The 23066-nt window shown below is 38.3% G+C and overlaps 1 protein-coding gene across 2 annotated transcripts; it reads right to left on the bottom strand.

Moving 5' to 3' along the window:
- Positions 1-3532: 3532 nt before the first annotated feature.
- On the bottom strand, positions 3533-22792 carry frk (fyn-related Src family tyrosine kinase). Of its 2 annotated transcripts, none has more exons than XM_056249671.1 (8): positions 22161-22792; positions 16779-16900; positions 11763-11926; positions 11306-11474; positions 11024-11182; positions 7271-7449; positions 6543-6720; positions 3533-3892 (listed from the first exon to the last, which is right to left on the bottom strand). In XM_056249671.1, the coding sequence occupies exons 1-8, from the start codon at positions 22532-22534 to the stop codon at positions 3684-3686; spliced, it is 1554 nt and encodes a 517-aa protein (XP_056105646.1). In that variant the 5' UTR covers positions 22535-22792; the 3' UTR covers positions 3533-3683. The 2 variants fall into 2 exon arrangements, with proteins under 2 accessions (XP_056105646.1, XP_056105557.1); XM_056249582.1 differs by having other exon boundaries at positions 7271-7452.
- Positions 22793-23066: the final 274 nt, after the last annotated feature.

The raw sequence follows: 23066 nt of genomic DNA on the forward strand, positions 1-23066 counted from the left end.
CCGGATTCCACCAAATCTTTATGTACACAATAATGATCTTTTACATTGTAATCATTTTATTTTTAATAATTGGCTAGTTTGTGTGCTGTTGGGCATCCCTGTGTGTGTAATAAGCAGAGTGTACACGCGTTGTGCACCCGCCTATAGGCGCATAATACTAACGCACTCAGTTGGTCAATGGTGCTGTCTATTTCAGTTGCCTCAAAATAGCAATGCGCCAATAATGCTCCTGAAAACACATCGTTTTCAGACCAGCAGCCCATGGCCGCACAGATGGGCGCAAATGTATTTGCTATTTAAACAATGGCGCAGGACGTGAAAATGATAACTGCGTCGGGCTGAAACTAGCAAAAGACACTTGCTTGGCGCCGCATTGCGCATGATAGGGCACTTTAAGTTATTAGCATAAACGTAAGGGCAAATTTGGACACTTGGTGGTGCTAGAGGGATTTAGTTAGAGACTCCAAATTTGCTATGTTTAATGTTGAGACTGTCTTCTATCTACCATACGGTTCTATGGGCTGCCATAGACTCAAGAGCAGAATGGACTGCTCGAAGACGAAGAAGAAGAATACTAGAAGCTACAATAGGTACCTATTCGTACCTTCGTTGCCTGGCCCATAATTAGGATTTCTGCAATGTGTGGGTTTTGTTATGAGTACTAAAAAACAAACATTTTCCCTCCCATTAGCACAGTTATTAAAATATCTTGAACTTGATGTGAGCTGCAACCGGAAACCAGTGCAGATCAACAGCGATGTGACATTGGCTCTTTTAGGTCCGTTGAAGACCAGTCGAGCCGCTGCAGTCTGAATCATTTGAAGAGGTTTGATTGCACATGTTGTAAGTCCAGCCAGAAGAGCATTGCAATAGTCCAGCCCAGAAATAATAAGGGCCTGGTCGAGGTTGTAGTAGCAACGTGGTCTTTGAAGGTCAACTGGTCATGAATAATTATTCCAAGATTCTTGGCCAAACTCTATGGGATTATTGTTGCTGAATCTAGCTGGTTGTTGAAATTGTGCTGTACTGATGAAGTCGCTGGGAAGACGAGAAGCTCTGTCTTTGCTAGGTTGAGCTGAAGGTGATGTTTTTCATCCATTCCGAGATGTCTGCCAGGCAGTCTTAGATATGTGCAGCTACTGTGGGATCGTCTAGTTGAAATAAAAACTGTCATCGGCATAGCAAAAATAGGAGAAATCATGTGCCTGTATAATGGGTCCCAGAAGAGGAGGGGTCCAAGGACTGATCCCTGAGGTACCCCGGTGACCAGTTGGTGTGTTTTGATACCTCCCCTCCCCAAGTGAAGTTCCAGTGATGCCCAGTCATGAGAGGGTGGACAGAAGGATCTGATGATTAACAGTGTCAAAAGCTGCAGATAGATATAGCAGAATGAACCCTGATGACTTGGAATCGGCTCTTGCAATCCATAGAGCTTCAGTAACCGGCAGCAAGGCAGACTCATTTAAGAGGCCGCTTTTAAATCCTGATTGGTTATCGTCCAGCTTGTTGTTCTGTGAAAGGAAATATGATACCTATAGTTGAACATAACACATTCAAGTGTTTTCACTATGAATGGGGGAGAGAGACACCTTAAAATGTCGCTAAAGAAGGAAGAAGTTAGGAAGAGACTGATGGATCTGAGCGGGCCGCTCTCAGGGTTTTGATGGTGCCTGAGGGGGCTCAATGTTGTACACTTTTGGGGGAGATAAACCCATGAATGGCACACAAATAGTAGTCAATGAACAATAACTTGGGTTAAGAGAATGTATTTTACCAAAACATTCTTACATACTTAACCTTTAAACATCCTCAATATAAGTTTGCACACCTTCCAAAAATCTTTAAATCTTTCCAAGGCATGCTTGACATAAAAACAAAAAATAGATTGATGTTTGACAATATGATCTGATGTTGTCCCACCGCCACAGTGCTTCTCGCTGCTGTACCTTTTTTTTAAACTACCTCTGGCATTTAAAAATAAAATAATAATAATAAAATGGCAAGCATGTCAACTTAACGAGAAGAAAGTGCTTGTGCAGTCAGTTGATGGTCACATTGCTGTGTGAAAGAATAAGCAAGGCTTGATTTGAACCCAAACTAAAAATACAAGGTTATTAGTGCCCCCATGTGGTGGAGATATAAAACATAGTCCAAGATCAATATTAAGAATTAAAGTTTTATTTCACTAAGTGAATACACATATGTAAACATTATTCATCTGTTGAATTACTAAAAATATATTAAATATATACTTCAACCTTCAATTACAAATGCAGAATAAGAACTATTATGTATTTAACATACATAATAGTTGTAGGCATACTTTTTTGGTCTGTTTTTGTATAATTGTACACATACAATTCAAAGTTTTGGGGTTGGTTTGAATGTTTTTAACTCTCTTATGTTCGTCAAGGCTGTAAGACATTATTACAATTGAATTGTAAAACACATTAAAGTTTTCTATTTTAATATCTTTTAAAATGGAATTTATTCATGATGGCAAAGCAGAATTTTCAGCATCATTTCTCCAGTCTTCAGTGTCACATGATCCTTCAGAAATCATTCTGATTTGCAGATCACCAAACATTATAAACAGTTTGTCTGATTATTATTTTTGTGGAAATTGAAAATGTAATAGTTACTGTCCCATTCTTTTGAAGAGGTAGTGGTCACAATCACAATCTGTAAATTAACCTCAAAGAAACTATTTAGATCTAAACGTATTTAAAAATCACAATAACTGTACAATACATCTAATAATTAGTCTTCACTAAGGCCTGAATGAGAGTCTAGACTCAATGTGCCTTTACTGTCACAGAAAACTTAACGCTGTAAGCAAATGTACTGTTTGTAGTGGATTCTGAGCATTCCTCCCTTTGAGCCAGTAACGCTGTAAGGCCGACAGGCAGTGACTCATTCGCTGTTCAAACTTAATGTAAAACTGGTTAATCCGGCTACGCTGCTACCTGATCCATATATGCGTCACCCGGACTCTATATAATGATTCCTCAATAGTTTCAGCTTCATGGTGCCAGCATGAGTGCAAGTAAAGTGACACTGAACTACCATGATTTTGCTGGCATACAGTATACGCACAGAAACAAATAAAGATATGCCTACATAGACTGAATAGAAGATAGGCTTTGTGCAAAAAAAAAAAAAAAAAAAAAAAAACACTATCAGAAGGCTCAGAGTATACATATGATTTAAAGCTTAATTGTGTTGTTGTTTGTGCAAAATTGGTTTCAAAAAACAGAACTACAAAAATTATAACTGTTTTCGAACAACATCCATCCCACTCCTTCACCAGTTTGTCACCGGTCGACAGAAAAGATAGTACCGCCACATACTCATGCTATTGTTCTGTCTGTTTAAACCAACAGAACAGTTTCCACGGAAATCAACCAATGAATGGGTTACCTCCAGTTGTCTCTGCACATTAATCTGGGATGGGAGAAAGTATTTAAACATTTAAATAGCTACACGAATCAGCTTAAACTAATGCCGTTTGTTCATAAAAACACTCAAGTACATTGAGCATATTAAATGTGTTCATTGAGAATGCATAAAGGCAGTTTGTTCATTTTATCCCACAATGGCATCTCAGGCTTGCTTGTCGAAACCCAGTACTTGACTCATCTGTGGTTATATTAAGCTGCTAAGTGTGTAAGTAGTAGTGTCTTTTAGTAGCGGTTTGCATCATCGTAAGAGCTGACATCAATATCAAAGAAGTCCTCGAGTTTCCACTGCAGAGTTTCGAAGGTAGGTCTGTCTGCAGGGACATCCTTCCAGCAATCACACATGATTTCATACAGACATTTGGGGCAGTTTAGAGGGCAAGGCATCCTGTAGCCTTTGGGCAACTGTTGCACCACCTGAAAGTTTGTCATGGCTGGAGAAAGAGAGAAAATCAACATCAATACTCTTCAATACTTTGACAAGGTCCAACATGATTATAGTATGTAACAATAGTTCTCAGTGGGGGGTGTTGATATTGTCAAGGTCAGAAGGGGAGAAATTAGCAATGCTAAATGCAATTTAACTCAAACTCTATAGTATATTTTGGTACAAATTCATCTGTCACATGGTACAGGGCCAGGCAAGCCAAATTAAGTAGATGGACAGTATGATACGTCCTCATTTTCAAAAAGAACATGTACAAAATAATCTCAACATCCACACCATGAGAGAGGCGGATGTGAAAAGCTCAATCTTCACCGGACTAGAGTAAAAACATAACGCTGGTAAAAGGTGTTTGTAACTCAAACTATTTTATTAAATAACACCCGACCAGGGCTTGATATTAACACCCGCCAACCCACCAGATGTGAGTGAATTTTATATGGTATACATTTTTCAATTGTAGTCTTTTAAAAAGGCATCTAAAATAATATACTAAGTGCAATGTAGTGTTGTCAAAAATATAGATGTTTCTATGCATATCGATACTGAAATATCTGAAACTCTTCCGCAGGATACACAATACCGGCTGCTCTTTCTCTCTCTCTCCCATCTCTCCGACAGCGGGTCCCTTTACTCACTCGTTTCATTTGCTCCGGATGCATTTTGTTGGTGTTAACTTACAGGGCTTGAATTTCAGCAAGGGATTGCGCGTATTGAGCAAAATTTTACTTGTTTCCCACAGATTTAGTGCTCACACCCAAAGAATGAAGACAAGTATATTGGCTATATTAAACAGTATAATGGGTCCGTGCGTCAGGTGTTAAAGTGACAGCAGCCTAATATACCGGCTGCCAAATTGTGAGATGATATTAAAAATATCTATATGGCAGTTTCTCCCCATGGTATTGATGTCAAAATTGTGGCCAGTGAAAATACTGAGTGGCTAGTAACTTTGGAAAACCACTAGCCACAGTGGCTGGTGAGCAAAGTAAATGTCAAGCCCTGCTCCCGACCAATCGGCATTAACCTTAGCTACTCTTTAGTCTGCATGTTAATCTCATTAAAGTTCCAGGTGAACGGTTGCCAGATCACAAAAGAGTATCCTCTAATAAATAAATCGATCCCAGTTATTGTGCTTAGGGCGGGAGATAGTGTTCTTAAAATACGCCTTAATAACGCAATATAATAAGCAGACATAGCACAACTGACCCAGGAGAACCAATGTAAGTGAAAATAATATGTCCTACAAAAATGTTAAGCCAGGAAATGCAATTTACATCTATTATACAATAATTAATTATAATATATTTACATATTATTACAAATTCATTGATGAAATCTAACGAATAAAATGACATCAATTGTTAGTTTATTTGGGCTTTAACTTTAATTATACCTATGGGTTATAAATTTGATAACTGCAGGGGTGCTGGGGACCTCAGGCTTTCTTATATTTTAAGAGGGGGGCTTCAAGACCAAAAACTTTAAAAAACTGTAAAAAAAAAAATATATATATATTTTTTAGGAATACACCACAAATGATTTCAAGGGGCCTTTAAGGGACTTAATTTTCATTTTCATGCTGTTAGTAGTTTCAATATGCCATTAATGGAGTTTAAACCAAGAGCAAATAGTCTTGTTGACAGAGGCGATTTACACAAACCCTGGACAACATTTATCTGATTGAGCCAGACAAAATGACAAAAGAAACTGGAGCACTGGTATATTTTTATTTTTAAGGCCATACTTTGTAAACTGCCTCCTTACTTATGCTCTCTTTTGACTATTAAAGTCACTACCAGGAAATGTAATCTTAGATCATATGGGCAAATCATGTATGAAATCCCACGAACGCGAACTGTCTTTGGTGAAAGTGCCTTTAAAGTTTTTGCACCGTTTTCCTGGTATAAATAGCAAAATCAGCTAAAATTTGACTGTTTACCGACAATGACACAATTTAAAATGAGGATAAAGGACTATTTGAGTACTAGATGCGCTTGTGCTGTTACTGAGAGCGGCTGGTGATTATGTTGAGAGTATGTTAAATTGCCAAAATGTACTTTTTTTTCTTGTTTGTTTTGTTTTTGTTAATGTTTGTATATGTACTTTTTAATATGGAACTATTATTCTGCTGTCTTGGCCAGGGCTCCCTTGAAAAAGAGATTCTGAATCTCAATGGGACTATTTCCTGGTAAAATAAAGGTAAATAAAATAAAATAAAATAAAACCTATCGGATAGCAGGAGCAGTGGTGTGGAGAGTAAGGATAAAATTGGAATTTGACGTCCTCACGTTGATCGTACGGGCTGGCACATTGACTGCGTGCGTGATGCGTGCAGCTCATATTAAACATGCTCAAAACCATGGCTCCCATCCTGGACCTTCAAAAACACCTTTACTGATCAGCAGGTTCAACATGGTCAGGGGTCGGTGTAGGGGAGGGCTTTAGGGATAGGGACAAGTAATGTCCCAATACCACAAATCAAAGAAGTCAAATAAAGATATCTAATTTCAGAGATGAATCAAACTCATGTCTGTCAGATGTAGTTTTTTTCTACAAGATTGCATTATTCCAACAAAACTTTGCCTCAGCATTATCAACATCCCCAAAAAGTGCAATAATATATCATAAAGACGTACTTGGGTAAGGCATATGTCCAAAAGTCACAATTTCATACAGTAGGATCCCAAAAGACCAGACGTCAGATTTGATGGTAAACTTGTTGTCGTGGATGGCCTCGGGTGCAGTCCATTTCACTGGAAACTTGGTTCCTTCTTTGGCCTCATAAACGTTCTCACCACTGTCCTCATTGTCCATCTAAAGGGAACATGCAGTGGGGAAATTAAAAGTACAGTTTTTTGTATTCTTTTCTTAAAATCAGGGTATACACTATTGCAGTGGTTCTCAACTGGTTTGCATCAGAACCCAGATTTCATATTGGACATCAATTGGTGGGTTTTTTATTGTACAAAAGTAAACAAGAACGTCCTTCAAAAGAATCGGATAGAGCCAACAGCATGCAAATTTATTGAAATGACATGAGCTGAATAGGGAAATTAACTGTTTTGTAAATGAATAAACAACAGCAGAATTGGATTAGCACTGGGCCAAATATTGAAATATACAACCTCTGATGTCACAGCAAAAGGTATGGAAAGCATTTAATCCTCCCTTTTAAAAGTTGCTAAGGTTATTAATATTCCTATGTATTAGTTGCTTGTTATTCTTTGCATGTACCCAACATTTCTATTTTCCCTATTGTCCGTGACACTATCATGACAGACGTGTGAGCCATTTTTGGGTTGTGACCCCCCGTTTGAGAACCACTGCCCTACAGGCAAGCTAAGGGGTCAAGACTATTTCTCACCTGAAAAACTCGTGCCAGGCCAAAGTCGGCAACCTTGCACACGTTGTTATCTCCCACCAGAACGTTTCGTGCCGCAAGATCTCTGTGAATGTAGTTCTGCAACTCTAAGTATGCCATGCCAGCAGCCACTTGTGCTGCCATCTCTATCTGTTCAGACATTAGCAGAGAAGCACCTCTGTCTTCTGCAGGAGAGAAAGAGAGAGAATATGCAATAAATACGAATGATGTATTACCGAGGCATACAGTTAACACACATCAAATGAAGAGGGCTGCAGACATGTGGTGTGCGTAAAATTCATATTTTGTTTTATTCACAAATTAACTGCAGCTTCAAATTAAGCTGACCTCAAAAACCTGTTGATTATTAATAACCTTTATGAAATATGCAATTTATATGATATAATATAATTCAAATAAATAAAGATTTTTAAAATAAAAATAATAAAACACTCTGGGCCCTAAAAATCTTCTTCTTACCATACATTGCTGGGTACAAAAACATGACAAATAAACAAATCTACACAAAAACATATACACTTAACTGTAAACTCACATTACTTAACATCTTAAACACCACTAAACATCTAATTTTTCCACACCTTTGATTATATGCATTATTTCATGTTTCATGATCATCTGTCCAGGAACTTTAGAAGAGGGTTTCATATTTTTTTGTTTCTAAGTGAGGGAGTCATTTTCTCAAGTGTTAATGTGTCTACTTATAGATTAGATATGTTTGTTGTATCCTTCCAGTTTAATAGTATTACTTTTTTTGCTAATATGGATGAGGTAAAGATAAATGTTTTTGTTTCTTTTGAAGCGTTAATAGGAGAAAGATTTTCTAACAGAAATACTGAAGAGGATTTAGAGAGATTAACATCTAGAATCACTTCAAGTTTATATATAATTTCTGACCAGAATTTCTTTGTACAGTTCCAGAAAGAGTGGATATAATAATTTATACTATTTTGACAGTATGTGCATTTATTAGTGTTAAATGTAAAAGCATGGCCCATAAGAGACAATTTACTTTCTGTGATATATACTCAATATAGTGTTTTGTATCTGTAATTACCAAATATGACAAAAATATCTGAATATGCAGTATATTCAGAATAAAGATCGTTATTCCATGTATTTGTATGTAGAGAAATTATGTAATCATTGGAGGCTAGGATATTATATATTCGTGATAATTTGATAAAAGGTAAAGATTTTAATTTTCATGGTTATGATTCACAAAGGTATGGATATTAAGTTTACTTTTTATAGCTTCCTTTGATTGTATGTATTGGTAGCGTGTGTTTTCTGGATTATTATATTTTTTTGTAACTGACTCATTTATGACTTTTGAACATTTTCAAAATTATCTTCTAAGTTTAATGTTCCTTTCTCTTTCATTTTTGGGAATTTTTGTTGATAGTAAACATTGTTGTTCCATAATGGTGTCCAACTGGTGAGGAGGTGAGATGAAAAGTGAAAAATCTCTAGGGTCTTCAAGTGGGCACCTTCCGTCCTCAGTGTTTCGTCGACTAGCCCACGACACCTCAAGAGGGCTCGACAGTGACTCTGGCGTCCCAGAGTCACCCCCCTCCGTCCCCCACTCAACTCAGCCCAGCTTACTGACCTCTACATCCCTCCTGCTGCTGAGACCTAACCACAATCTCACAATCTCACAACCATACGCGCCAACCCGTTTGACTAAGGCTGTCGAGCCCCACTGGTGCGTCAATATGCAGTTTCAGTGGACAACGGTTCCGTATGGCATACCACCTACCGCAAAACACAATATCTGCCCAACCACCCGTCATTCACACAATATCCACAGGAACGTATACAAACAAACCAACAGACTCTTCAAGTTTTCAAGAATTCTACGAAACCGTAGCGTGGCGGCCTGTACACAGCCAGCTAGAATCTTTCCGTCTCAACCACAGCCAGTTGCTGCTCCTTTCTGCTGCTACAGATAAGTTCTTTACTGTGCGACGCAACTCTTGGCCGCTGAATCCGACGTCTCTGAGGAACCGGGTTGTAGAGTGTGCCACAAAACCTCGACAACCCACTTCCACTGGATAAACCTGGACTCTCCATCCTCGCTGTTCTGTTTCAGTGGCCAGATGAGCATACCGCAGTTTCTTCCTCTCATACGCCTCATCTACCGCATCCTCCCATGGCACTGTTAACTCTATCAGTTGAACAATGCGTGCTGATCCAGACCACAAAACAATATCTGTTCGTAGGTTAGTGGTGGCAATCTCAGGTGGAAAAATAAGCCGTTGGTCAAGATCAGCCAGCATCTTCCAGTCTCTAGCAGCTTCCAGTTGTCCTGGGCGAGAATTGGTGTTAACACCTTTTCTTGGTGGTTGCTCGCCTGGGCGGAGGGATATTGTCTTCTGCGTGTAATGTTTTGCTAGAACAGGTGGCAACTTATTGGTCATGTTACGCTTGCCTTCTAATGCTAAAGCCAAACATCGCAGTACTTGGTCATGGCGCCAAGTAAACCGACCTTGGCTAAGAGCCACCTTACATCCTGTCAAAATGTGCCTTAATGATGTTAAATATCATAGTAAGATATTTAAAACGATTATGTTTCTTAATGTTAATGTCAATAAAAGGGATATTTTTTTATTGGTATTTCTTGAATTAATGACTGTTCTATATCTTTCCAAGCTAAAACTAAATCACTAGACCCATTTTTAATGTACTGTAACTGTATTGCTAAGAAATGGTAGTAAAAATGTGGTGCATTTAACCCTCCGAGAAGTTTGGTTATTCTTCAAGGTTGTCAACTCAATTCAAGTCACCTTCATTTAACACAATATAGATTGTTTCAAAGCAGCTTCACGGTGATAATAGGACATTAAAGTAACAGAGATTGTTTTGGCTTTACAGCAGCTCTGGAATAAAGTTATTGTCCAGCTAAAGAATAGATTGATTTACTTCCGTTGCAAAGATCATTAGTGGGTTTCCAGCATGCTGGAAGGTGACCGCAACTGTATCATACCAGCTACTAACTGCCTTCATGATTGACATTTAAAATATGGCAATAAGGAAGCATAGCCTGTGTAAACTGTGTTCCTCCCTCTCTCCAACCCCATGACTGAATGACCCCTGCTGCCATCAAACCAGTGCTTTACTGGTGACTAAGCCATTCATAGGTGGATCTCTCAGAAAAGTGTTAACAGTGTGGCTCAATCAAAATGTGTTCTGTTTGTTTGAGCGCCCGGGTCAAGCAATATTAACTCAACCAATTGTAGTGTTTGAAATTTGGAAGTCTGACCAATGGAAAAGCCTGTTTTAACAAACAAACTTCAATGGCCTATTTATAAAATGACAGCAACAACAATATTATATGTTTGTATGTATTATCCATAATAATCACATACAATAATTCTCCTATATACTGTGTATCAGCCTAAAAAAACACAGAGTTCAACATCAGTTATTACAGCTGATGCTATTAACTAATCATGGAACTTATTGATTAAAGCCTGCTCCTGTCGTGTCAGCATTTTGTACTTCATTTAGCTTTTTTTTTTGTGTATAATTGAATCAATTTTCCATAAAATTTCATCCAAAAACTTGTTTTGGATGTGTACTGTACAAGAATATGGTATACAGCTACCCTACACAAAAGGTGGGGTATTTTAATGTAAATTCTATTAATCTAAAATGAATAATCATTTTGAGGGAAATACCTGACAATTATGATTTGTGTCATGTAGACGTGTAGCACATGCGAGTGTGTCTTACTTTGCAGGTAATCTAGGAGGCTTCCGTGGCTCATGAGCTCTGTGATGATGTAGATGGGCTCCTCCATAGTGCAGACGGCATATAGCTGGATTAGTTTGGGGTGACGGAGTCTCTTCATTATCTGTGCTTCTCGCAGGAAGTCTTTTGGATCCATAGTTCCTATAACACATACAGAAGCCATATAATTAAGCCATGTGCATGTATGTTTGGAGTTGTATGTCTATCATATATATATATGTGTATCCTTCAGATCTCTGTGTGTGTGTGTGTGTGTGTGTGTACCTGGTTTGAGTGTTTTGACAGCAACAGCTGTTGTGTCGTTCCATATGCCTTCAAAGACCTCCCCAAACTGCCCCGCTCCCAACTTCTTCAGGAGTTGTACAGATTTACGTGGGATCTCCCAATGATCCACAGTGTTATAAGACAGACCATGAGTTTCTGGAGCTATTGTCTAGTACACACAAACAAAAGCAAGGAAATATGTATTGGATTGAATATTCATTTGAAAATTGAATTGAATAGCTCCCTGACGTACTATTGTATTCCGAGGTCAAATAGTTTTGTATAATTTCATCATTGTATCACATTCTTCGAACAAATAATTATCTCAACTTAATATATCATGTCATTTTATTTCTGTATGTATTAAGAAAGAGAAAGAACAGTATTTTACTCAATTAATTCTCACTGATTATTTTTTACAAAACAAATTATCGATGTAGTAGAGAATGTTACACACTTTTTTGCAGGGTTCTGCCAAACGAATACAGAGGCCATCTTCATATCTGGAGTAGTGCTCCACTAGATCTCTCAGTGTGATAAAATTCTGAGTCCTTGACACAAAGTAGCCACCGTTATCCAACTTTCTGATCTTATAATGCTTCACTTTCCCTTGGACCAGCACTACAAAAGAGACAGAGAGCACATCAAGAAACAGCAGCAAAGACATTGGTCAATAAAGTGAGATTAAATACATAAAGTATATTTGTGTTATTTAACATTTAATTATTGCAGGTTTGCGTAATATTGTGAATTTGTGAACTACAATAACCATCATGCTCAGCACACACAACACCTCTGCTCTTACTCACGATTTCTCTCAACATGGGGACAAGAGGTGTCAGTCAAATAATGGGAAAACAAAGTAACTGGTGTTACTTTTTTGAAAAAAGAATATTTCGGTGTTCAGTTAAAAGTAATGCTTTACTTTACTAGTTACTTGGGAAAAGTAATCTGATTACAATTACAAACCATGCACAGATATCTCAGCATTGCTGACTGACTGTGTTCAGGACAGGAGCACTGGTGGAACTTTATAGTGACTTTGGGATTGCTCACATACCTGTACATTCTAGTCCTGATTTTGCTGTACCACAATAGAAAAATAAACCGTTATATCTGAGGGCATTGAAATGAACGATTGCAACCATGGAATTGTAGATTGAGATAGCTGTTCATTGCGGAAAGTTTTCAGCCTTGTATTAAAAAACGCTTTTGGACTTGGACTAGTATTAATTACCTTTACTCTATAACCACAGTACTCTGAATAATGAACTACACAGACCAGTACACCAGTAGTTCTCAAACTTTTAGATGGCAGACCACTTTAACAATAAAACAAATATTGTGATCTACCCCACACCCCAACTCTGGGGGAAACCAGGCATTCAATCCACTGTTAAGGCCCGTTCACACCAAGGATGATAGCTATTACGGTAACAAAAGAGAAAATTGTTTGATAATGCAGAAACTTTTTTTTTTTTCTATTTAGATATTTTTTGTTTTGTTAAGGAAAAAAGACTGAAAAAGGATTGTACTTAACTCATGCATATTTTGATGTATATTTTTTTTGTATCAATATAAATATTTTCAATATACCTGAGTTGTGCTGACACAATTAACTGTCTACAACTTTCACTCAGCAGAAGAAAATAAAGAATAAAGAAATAAAGATTTAACATTTAGCGTGATAATTATCAATATCGACTGATATGAACAATTTGATCATGAAAATATTTTTGATCATATTGCCCAGCCTTAATTTACATTTATCTTTATAGTTATTGTGCTTGGTGTGAATGGCCCTACAAACAATAAACATTATCTGAGAACAAAGTGCACACTATCAAATCTAGAAAAATGGTGACAATATTTCATTGGCGGACTGAGGAATTAGGCTGTGCTCCTTGTGTAGTTGGAGATCGATCTGTGATACAGGGAGTGGCACTGAAAGATCAGGATACATTCAAGTGTTAATGAGTTGGTGAGTAATCACTAATCAATTACTTTCAGTCACGTTGGTTTATGACATTGGCTGTTGTTGTTATAAACAGGCACCTTGAGCAGAGTCTACATCACAAGTTTACCTCTCATGATCTTCAAATGTCAATTTTGTTGAAGATTATGAGCAATAAAAAAAACCATGTGAACTGACGCTAAGACTCTGGAATGAGGAAACACTTGTTTATATTTCTTGTCACTAATCAGGAAGCAGATATACCAGCCTTGGTTTAAAAAAAACAAAAAACATTTCAAATTCTTTAACTTAAGTTGTGCTTTTGATGACAGATAAATATTTTAACCCAACATCCACATTTTAGCATGAAACAAATGCAAATTACTGACCGGAAAAATTCTCATACTGGTAAGAAGTAATGATCACATCATGTTTATTGCTGCTCTATGTATATATTTAATTAAAAAAACAAATGAAAATGTGTCGTTACATGGGCAGTGTCCCGCGGTGGCTGTATACAATGCGCACGATGACGGAGAATCCAAAGAAACACTTTATTATAAAAGAAAACACGTAGTAGTTCACGGAGAAACACAACCACTCTTCCACAAACGATACAGGACAAAGAACTAAGGAGAACTCATTTATACTTGTACACAGTACAAACAATCAATGTAGAAACAAAATAGGTGTGGGGAGCTAATTAACAACCATAGAAAAAAAAAGAGGTGGGAAAATGAGAAAAAAGCAAACAGGAACCAAAATTAAACCAAAACAGAGCATACGCATTACATTTTCATTTAACACGATGTAACCATCCACAACTGAGGAGGGAGGGCGGGGGCTCTGGAGGAGGACGAAGAGCCGGCAGACGATAGGGAGCCAGGGACGATGACAGGAGAAAAGACCAAAGTGGCGAAGATGGTGGGACGAGCCAGGGTGGAGACAAGAGCAAGAGGAGTCCAGCCAGGACGATACCCCACGGTGGAGGTCTCCTCAACAAGGCCATTGGGACAACGTATGGAGACGGAGCCGGTGGAGAGGAAGCCTAGCGCAGATGGAGAGCAGATGGACCAGAAAGACACAGCAGGCTTCAGAGGCCACGACGGAGAAGTGGTGACGAACCCCCGAGGTGGAACCAGGGTAACGGAGGGCAGAGGTGGACCTGGAGCGACTGAGGGCCGAGATGAAGCCGGAGGGAGGGAGGAGCCACAGGGAGCCGTAGGGGTGGAGAGACGGAGCGCAGCGGACGTCTCGCAAATTTGTGGTGTAGGTGAGGCATTGTCCGACCGAGGTGGAGCCGTAAGGCCGATGGTCCCAGGTGGAGCTGAGGGAAGAAGGAGCCAAGGCGGGGGAGTCTGGACGATGGGCAGAGGTGAAATGACGGGATCAGCGCCTGGAGGAGGAGGAGCCAGAAGATGCCTTCCTCCAGGAGGAGCTGGATGCCACAGAGGGGTGATAGAGGAGGAAACGATGGGCTGACGGGAGACGGCGGAGAGTGGGCAGAGGAACTGGCTGAAGTTTGAAGAGGAGGTGGGAGAGGGAGGCAGGGAAGGATCATAGGAGACGCAAGAGACTTGGAGCTGAGCGGGCCCAGAATAGACGCTGAAAGCAGAACTGGGACTGAACAGGACCAGTGGGAAAAGGAGAGTCAGGGTAACATCACAACAAATCATGAAATAATTCAGAGGCCAGCGGCAGCTCATGGCGGGAGTGTGGCTTCAGTGTATAAATTAAATATAATAATCTTTGTTAAAGCCACAAAAGGGATTTTCTCTTTGTATTTTGTTGTTTGATTAACATTAATGACTCAGACAGCAGCAGGAATATTAGGCTGCTGTCACTTTAATGCACGGATCCAATATGATACGCATCCGTAGTCTTTCTCGGTTGTTTACGTTCACGTAAGCCATGGCCGACTGTTTATAATGACACTCGCTGAGGAAGGCATTTCAAGATAATTTTGCCTGTATGTGTCCGTTCAAGCACAATTAGACAAGAATTCGGTTCAGAATTGAGTTCCCTTTTGCATCTTTGTGTGCTCAAACGGTTTACAATTGCTTGAATGTTTAAACTGACAGGACCTAAAACAATAAATTTTAACTCTATGATTAAACACCTGCATTTCGAACCGTGGTGCCTAGTCTACTCTGTACAGATCACAGCTCAACTACGATCCCTATACTTGACATGACTAACAGGGAACATTCTCATAACTTCGGCTAACGGTCTGGCGAGGTTCTCTCAAAGTTATGAACAAACGTTCTTCCAGTAACATTACTAGAACATTTGTTCAATTTTATCTGGTCATCAAATAATGTTATCAAAAGGTTAGCACAGAAACTTTGCATTGTTTGTAGAAGGTTTTTTTAAATGTCCTCATAATGTTGGGAGAAAACGTTCTTAGAACATCCGTAAAACATTTAGAAGATTGTGTTTGCGATTGTAAAAGTAAACGTGGGAATGTTTTGTAGCCTGTCCCATAGTTATTGTTTCTAGCTTTTCTCTTAAATTTATGTAAAGGTTATGAACGTGTTAGAATAAACACTTTCAAAACAATGTTCATGAAATCATATTTTGTCATCATTAGTATTTGATGAATGTTCTCATAATGTTTGCAGAAAGCATTCTTTGAAAAACATTTTTCGATTGTCCTATAAATATTAAGAATCACTCTAACTTTTTGGCTTAAAAATGGCTTAAAGTTGGATGTTACACAGCAAAATCCCCTGTGGACATATGAACACTGCCACAGTACAGAGTGTTAAATGTAACACTGATCCAGTGTTCATTTTAAACGAATCTTTAATATGACTCGTGTACAACGAGGTGTCTCAGAAAGTGATTCCTTCATTTTGTGTCGACCGCTTTTGTATTTACACTGTCTGAATCGTTCCCTATCTCCTATATAGTGCATCATGTGCCATTCTAGGGCGCTTTAGATTCTAGAGAGCATCTTAATGTTCCAGAAAATCTGATGAAGTGAGAGACTATACGTTTTGAATGCTTTTATCTTCTAAATGCGAATTTTGTCATTGTTTTGGAGCACACTAGCTTATTGATAACACTCATACGAAAAGCCAAACAACTTCAATTTTGATTTCATGTTGAAAAGGAAACTAGGCATTTTTATGATCTTGGAATGTTAAAGATTTGTATTTTCTAGGAATACTTGAACTTTCATACAAAGTTGAAAGAATGTTTCAGGAACATCATACTAACCTTAAAAAAAAAGAAATTCCACTAACATTAAGAAACCTGGTCATTGTAACATTCCCATAATCAATACTGAATGTTGAATCTGTGAACAGCATTATTAGATCGTTTTCAAAGACTGCAGCTCAGTTAACATACTCCATCTCAGCCAAACAGTAACTTTGACAAAACATCTTATTTGGGAGCAATAGTTATTTTTAGAGATTTTTTTTTTATTTAACGTCAAAAAACAACCCCATAATAACATTTATAGTTTCACAGCTGCACATGTGAAAATAATTAAGGAATTGAAGGTTAATGTACCTGAGAGTGAGAGTTCTCCCGCCTGGCTTTCACAGTTTCTTATTAGAAAAGCTCCATTGTTGTTTTCTGGAGACATCAACATCTTCTCGGAATCCAGGCGCTTGGTTTCTGGAAAATACCATCTGCGGTGAAAGAGCAGGACAACGTTATTTGAGCTTGATATCACCCAATATTAGAGGTCACACAATAAAATGTACTTTCCCTTTTTCCTTTGGTGTACTGAAATCTTTGTACTAAAAACTGATGTGTTATGGCTAACACAATATTTAGTAATGCAATATTTAGCCCAGTGTTTGTTTCATATGTTAGACTGGTAATTCACACTTCTATTGTTGTTTACAAGGTTGTTACCTTTTTAGCAAATTGCTAGGCCTGATACCGTACCCGTTCCTGATAATGTGAATACATTTCAATGTTTGATTTTAAGGACAATTTAGTTTACTTCAGTACGATTTATTAATGTGTTGGTTGCCACTTCATATCCAGTGTAAGGCCTTGTTCACACCTGTGCCTGTACCATGATGGTAGTTGAACAAACTCAGAGTTGCAGGATTAGTTTTGACTTTCGAGTTGGCAAAACTAAACCAATTCAACCAGGCTTTGTTGATACCATGATGCTGATCATCACCTTTCTCTGTCATCTCAGGCTTTGAACCTAAGTTTAGTAGTTTAGGTGTGACATCAGCAGTGAACAGCCAATCACATGCTGAGAACGAGTGAAACTGCGATTCATTTCTCTCTCCTGCAGAATATTACGAGATTGAAATATATTAAGAATTTAAACAAATTTACACAGCAAGAAGAAAATAGCTGTCTATGAAAGAGGACAACTAAAAGAAAAAGTCTTGCTATATCAGGGCAAGTAAAAGTTGTGAAGTTAGTTTATACAGTTTATAAAGGTAAAGAGAGAATTGAACATTTAAGCGCACATGTAGTCATTTTATAGCTTTATCTATTGATTCTAAAGTGTATTTATATTACCTTTATATATTTATTAATTTAAACTGTGTGTAATATTAATTGATAAACTAAAATTGTACATGTATGATCGATTAAGGGTATAATAATTACATAAATAATATCTAACACACACTCACAGCGTTCGGCTGGTCTTGTGTCTGTCAGAGCAGAAACTTAGGGTGTATTCACACCAGGAAAGTCCGATAGTTCACTTGCTTTGGTCCGGACCAAATAATTTTTTTTTTTTTTTGGTACGGTTCGCTTTCACACTGCTCTTTTTGCAAGTGAACCAAAATTTGTAAACAAAACCACACTTGTGCTAAGGTCGTCCATTCATTGGACAAGGATTCTCAAGTAGGGAAATCAGGAAGTGCAAAAAAGGCTTAACGTAAATTAACGCAGCATCATCCTTGTATTGTACACTCAAAAAAATGATATGTTGGCTTTACTTAACTTTTTTATGTAAACAGGTTCCACCGGTTCCACATAACTATGTTTCGTTAAACAAACATAATATGTTCATGTAACTTCAACATCATGGAATTTGGTCATTTTAAGCGACCCAATTAAACTCTGAGCTAATGAGTTAATTAAGTGGATAATTGAGTGATGATTGAGCATTATTGAAGACACCTGATGTTAACAAGCAGAATCTCTGAAGGAGAAAACCGGAATGTTTAAGTCACCATTATGGAGATAAGTGTGTGTTTTAGTTGGGCTCTTGACCATTAACTTATTAACTTTAGATTGTGTTTGGTTGCTGTACATGAGTTATAACAGCCAGATGAACAATAAACAAAGGTCATCTGATGGTGTTGGTTGTGTTTTAACATAATCGTTATTTCACAATCATTTGACATGAGTCACTGAACTTATATTGAACCCCATTTCTGAGTTAAGTTAACCTTACTGTCATTGTAGAGCATACTATTTTTAGGCTTTTCAATGAAATTCAAATGATCAAATCAAGAAATAAAAAATAAACTTCTTAAAAAATATCCTGAGTAGGCACACACAGACATCAAGGATCAGCATATGAATCTCAGCAATGGTGACAAACAGATCATGAGCTCATTATTTATTCATGCAGCAATGCATGATGGGAGCCAAGAATGAGTTTTGATTGGTGGCACCCAGAATGCACTGCAACATGCTTTATAATTGTCACCATTGTTGAGATTCACAGGCTGATTCTTGATGTCTGTGTGTGCCTACTAAAAATAATTTTTAGAAAGTTTCTTTTTTATTTATTGATTTGATCATTTGAATTTCATTGAAAAGTCTAAAAATAGTATGCTCTACAATGACAGTAAGGTTAACTTAACTCAGAAACTCGGTTTAATATAAGTTCAGTGACTCAGGTCAAATGATTGTGAAATAATGATTATGTTAAATCACAACCAACACCATCAGATCTCCTCAGTTCATTGTTCTTCTGGCTGTTATAACTCATGTACAGCAACCAAACAAAATCTAAAGTTAATAAGTTAATGGCCAAGAGCCCAACTAAAACACACACTTATCTCCATAATGGTGACTTAAACATTCTGGTTTTCTCCTTCAGAGATTCTGCTTGTTAACATCAGGTGTCTTCAATAATGCTCAATCATCACTCAGTTATTGACTTAATTAACTCATTAGCTCAGAGTTTAATTGGGTCGCTTAAAATGACCAAATTCCATGATGTTGAAGTTACATGAACATATTATGTTTGTTTAACGAAACATAGTTATGTGGAACCGGTGGAACCTGTTTACATAAAAAAGTTAAGTAAAGCCAACATATCATTTTTTTGAGTGTAACTATCGTTACATTATATGAACTGCAAATGCTTTTTTTTGCATCTATGCGCGATTAGACTAAAGAGAACGCTCTGTATGTGAATGTCCTGATGCACACACTCATTCATTCCATTCCAATGATGCACACACGACGCACAGAAAGACGCGCAACAGATGTAATGTAGTAGGCTACAACAGATCACTTTCCCATAACGCAACTCCGACTACGGAAGCCTGTTAACTCAAAGGCGCAGTGCTTTCTTGCAATTGGGTCGGTTCATGTTCACACCGTAAACGAACCGTACCAGAGTTCGTTTGGAACCGTACCGAGACCACCTCTTCAGCTGGGTCTCGGTTCGGTTGTTTGGTCCGCACCCGAGTTCGATTGCTGTTTTCACACCTGCCCAAAAGGTCCGCACCAAGGGGGGAAACGAACTAGAGTTCGATTCAATCGAACCAAACAAGGCGGGTGTGAATACACCCTAAAGCTGGTGTTTTCCCGTCGTGTCCGGTCGAGTTCATATGTAAATTGATCAAGCTTTTTTGTCCATCAGATTGAAAGATCTGAAAAACCCATACATTTACCCGCCCATAGACCCTCCCCTCGAAGAAATTGGGACAGAAGTGGATGAAAGTGGGCAAAAGAGACGGATTAAACACCAGGTGTAAATGGGAATGTGTCTCCCTCGTCTACTTGTGATCCGATAGAACAAAACACATCTTAATACCAGGTGTAAACAGGGTCTAATATCATGCGTTCTGAACTTCTCAAGCAAAGCCAGCTGAGAACCACTGCCGGTCTTGATAACAATTGGGCAAGTTCAAACAAAGATTATGAAATTCTTATTATATCATAAACTAACCTTTGGTTTCCTCAGTGTTTATGGTTGTTGGCATACACACATTGCAGAGACCTTGTGTCCAGCAGGTTCTAGTAATGTCTGAATCTTCAACATGGATCAGACTAAACATTTGCTGACACATAATGCTGTCACACACCAGCAGTACAATGAACTGTAATGAAGTCTTGTCAACAGACTACATCTGATCTGACTGAAAGTATGTCAAATAGCTACAAAACAAATTTACACTCAAGCACATTACGTAGTTGGTGGCAGAGCTGGAAAAACTGGAAAGTACGTGTACATAATCAGAAACTATTCAGTGTGCCAAAGTGACAAAGCATACTAGCCTTAAGTGAGAGATAACATCACACACAACAAATGTTGATCATTATCAGAATTACTAATACTGACAGAGAAAGAACCCTCTTCAATAACGCAATTACAAGTCTAGCATAATAAAATAAAATAAACATCTTAAACAATTTATTTCAATTTACTGATTTTTAGAGTGTGATTTTTTTTTTACCAGTTTATGGCACTTAAAGTGCACAGAGCTTAGGAATCATTAACAGGCTCAATGCTTCCTGGTTATCCACTGAACATTAACCAGCTTCCCTTAAAGATACAACAGACAATAGAATCTGCCGGCAGGAATCCTCATGCTATTCCTCTTGCTGAATGCAGAGTTGGTTACAATTACTCTTAGGACGTCTAGGGTATCTATGCATGCATTACAAATACAATACACTCTTATACATTACAAAAGCACTTCTCAAACCTGTCCCCAGTATTGCACATTTTGGATGTCCCCCTTATCAGACACACCCAACTCAAGTCTTGAGGTCTGTTCTAATGCGCTGATGGGTTGAATCATGAGTGTTAGATGAAGGACACATTCAAAATGTGCAGTCCCTCCTTATTATACAGGACAATGAGGACAGGTTTGAGAAACACTGCGTTACAATACCGGTTATACAATTAGGCTACTTCATACAGTGCCAGTTGTTTGTACTGCTGGTATGAATTAAAGAGAGATGACTAATTTTGTTTGAGATGTTCAGGAAGGTCATGGACTCTGGTAAATAGCCTATAATTGTCATGCTCATGTCATGTGCTTTGAGAAAGACAGGAGATCATTTCTGACTAGGGGTGTAAAAATATATTGTATCACAATATATCACAATACAAAACTGCATCAATATATCGTGTTAACCCAAAATGAAAATTTCTGTGTTAGAGTTTTAGTGTCTACATTAAACTACTATACATTTTTTAATATAATGTATAATAATGAAATGGTGAAATATTTGTGGGTCCTGATAATGCCAAAAGTCTTATGTTACCAGTAAAAAGAGGCCTACATTATTTATCTAGTCAGCGAAGGAGTGCAGGAATATTCGTCTAAAATAATTCTGTATTTTCAGCTTTGGAATCATATTTTTATTCTGAATCACCATTGTCCTGTGCTTTGGGTCCAAGCCAATTCATTTACACCCACAATGTAATAGCAAAATTTTGCATTTTAATCAACAGTACATTTTTTGTTAACATTTTACCATATGTCTTGGAGTATCTCAATATCGTATCGTGAGTTCAGTATCGTGGTATCAAATCGTGACATGTATCGTTACACCCCTATTTCTGCATAACTCATTCAGGGAAATCCTTCCTAACAAAACCACAATGTGATCTCCTGTATCCCAACTAATCTTACAGAACCTACTTCTATATTAAATCCAATTACAGATATTTTTTTAAGACTGACATACAGTTTCAGGGTTTCCACAGAAACTTACGGTTCAGCGTCGAGGCTTTCTACGGGTGCCACATAGTTAGCAGGAATGTATCCCTCTTTATTTGCCGAAATCCCGGTGATTCCTCTCGCGATCCACCAGTCATCGCCTTTAGTGAGAGGCTCCAGTTTATCCCCTGCGTTAAAGCTCAGGTCATCATCCGTGCGCGCCGTGTAGTCGTACAGCGCGACGTAAACGTAGCCGGGTTTCTCCACAGGTGTCGGCGGTAACTCCCGGCTAGGCGCCTTCGTATTCTCATTCTTTATCACTACAATACGCGGTTTCTCGGTGGCAGGTGAGGTGTCATCCGCAGGGTCTCTGAAACACGAGGAAATGCTCCGACAGCACAATAAAACCCTTTCTCTGATGTCTCCCATTGTGAAATTGTTCGTCAGTCCCGTATGTGTAGCCTAGTTAAAGTTAAATTTAAGCAGTAAATCGCATTTCAGTTATCCATAGGGTCAATCTCATTCTAGTGAATGTTGAGTGGACTTGAGACGAAGCGTTTCGTCCATTCTGTGAGCTTGAGAAAACCCTTTGACCGGTGACACGAGATGGCACAGCCCTGTCGACAGGGAAGAAGAAGGTGATTTATTGCTTACGGTCAAAACAATCTGTTCGCATTTCCTGGTCACATTATTCCCCGGTCACATTATTCCCCAAACGCCGTTCAAGATCTTTCTCCGCTCCGCGATCCTGTCGAGGAAGATATCGTTTTACACAAACTTATTATTTAGCCTACCTTTAACTTAAAACTTGAGAATTTTTATGTTAGAGTTAGTAACACACATTGTCGTGCTTAGATAGGATTCTGAGACAGGTTGTTCCTTCGAAACGACCGCAGGACAGAGTCTCCAAATGCCATTACGCAATGTACAGTGGACAGTTTACAAGCTAAATGAAAACACG

The sequence above is a fragment of the Rhinichthys klamathensis genome, unplaced genomic scaffold (genome assembly GCF_029890125.1).
Source record: "Rhinichthys klamathensis goyatoka isolate OS25496 unplaced genomic scaffold, OSU_Roscu_1.1 h1tg000001l_1, whole genome shotgun sequence".
NCBI classification, from domain to species: Eukaryota; Metazoa; Chordata; class Actinopteri; order Cypriniformes; family Leuciscidae; genus Rhinichthys; species Rhinichthys klamathensis.

Coding starts and splice junctions, on each gene's coding strand:
- frk (XM_056249582.1), bottom strand. CDS start 22,534: ATGGGAGACATCAGAGAAAGGGTTTTATTGTGCTGTCGGAGCATTTCC. Junction 11,927..16,778: donor GGGAGAACTCTCACTCTCAG/GTACATTAACCT, acceptor TCTCTTTTGTAG/TGCTGGTCCAAGGGAAAGTG. Junction 3,893..6,542: donor TGGACATATGCCTTACCCAA/GTACGTCTTTAT, acceptor CTCTTTCTCCAG/CCATGACAAACTTTCAGGTG.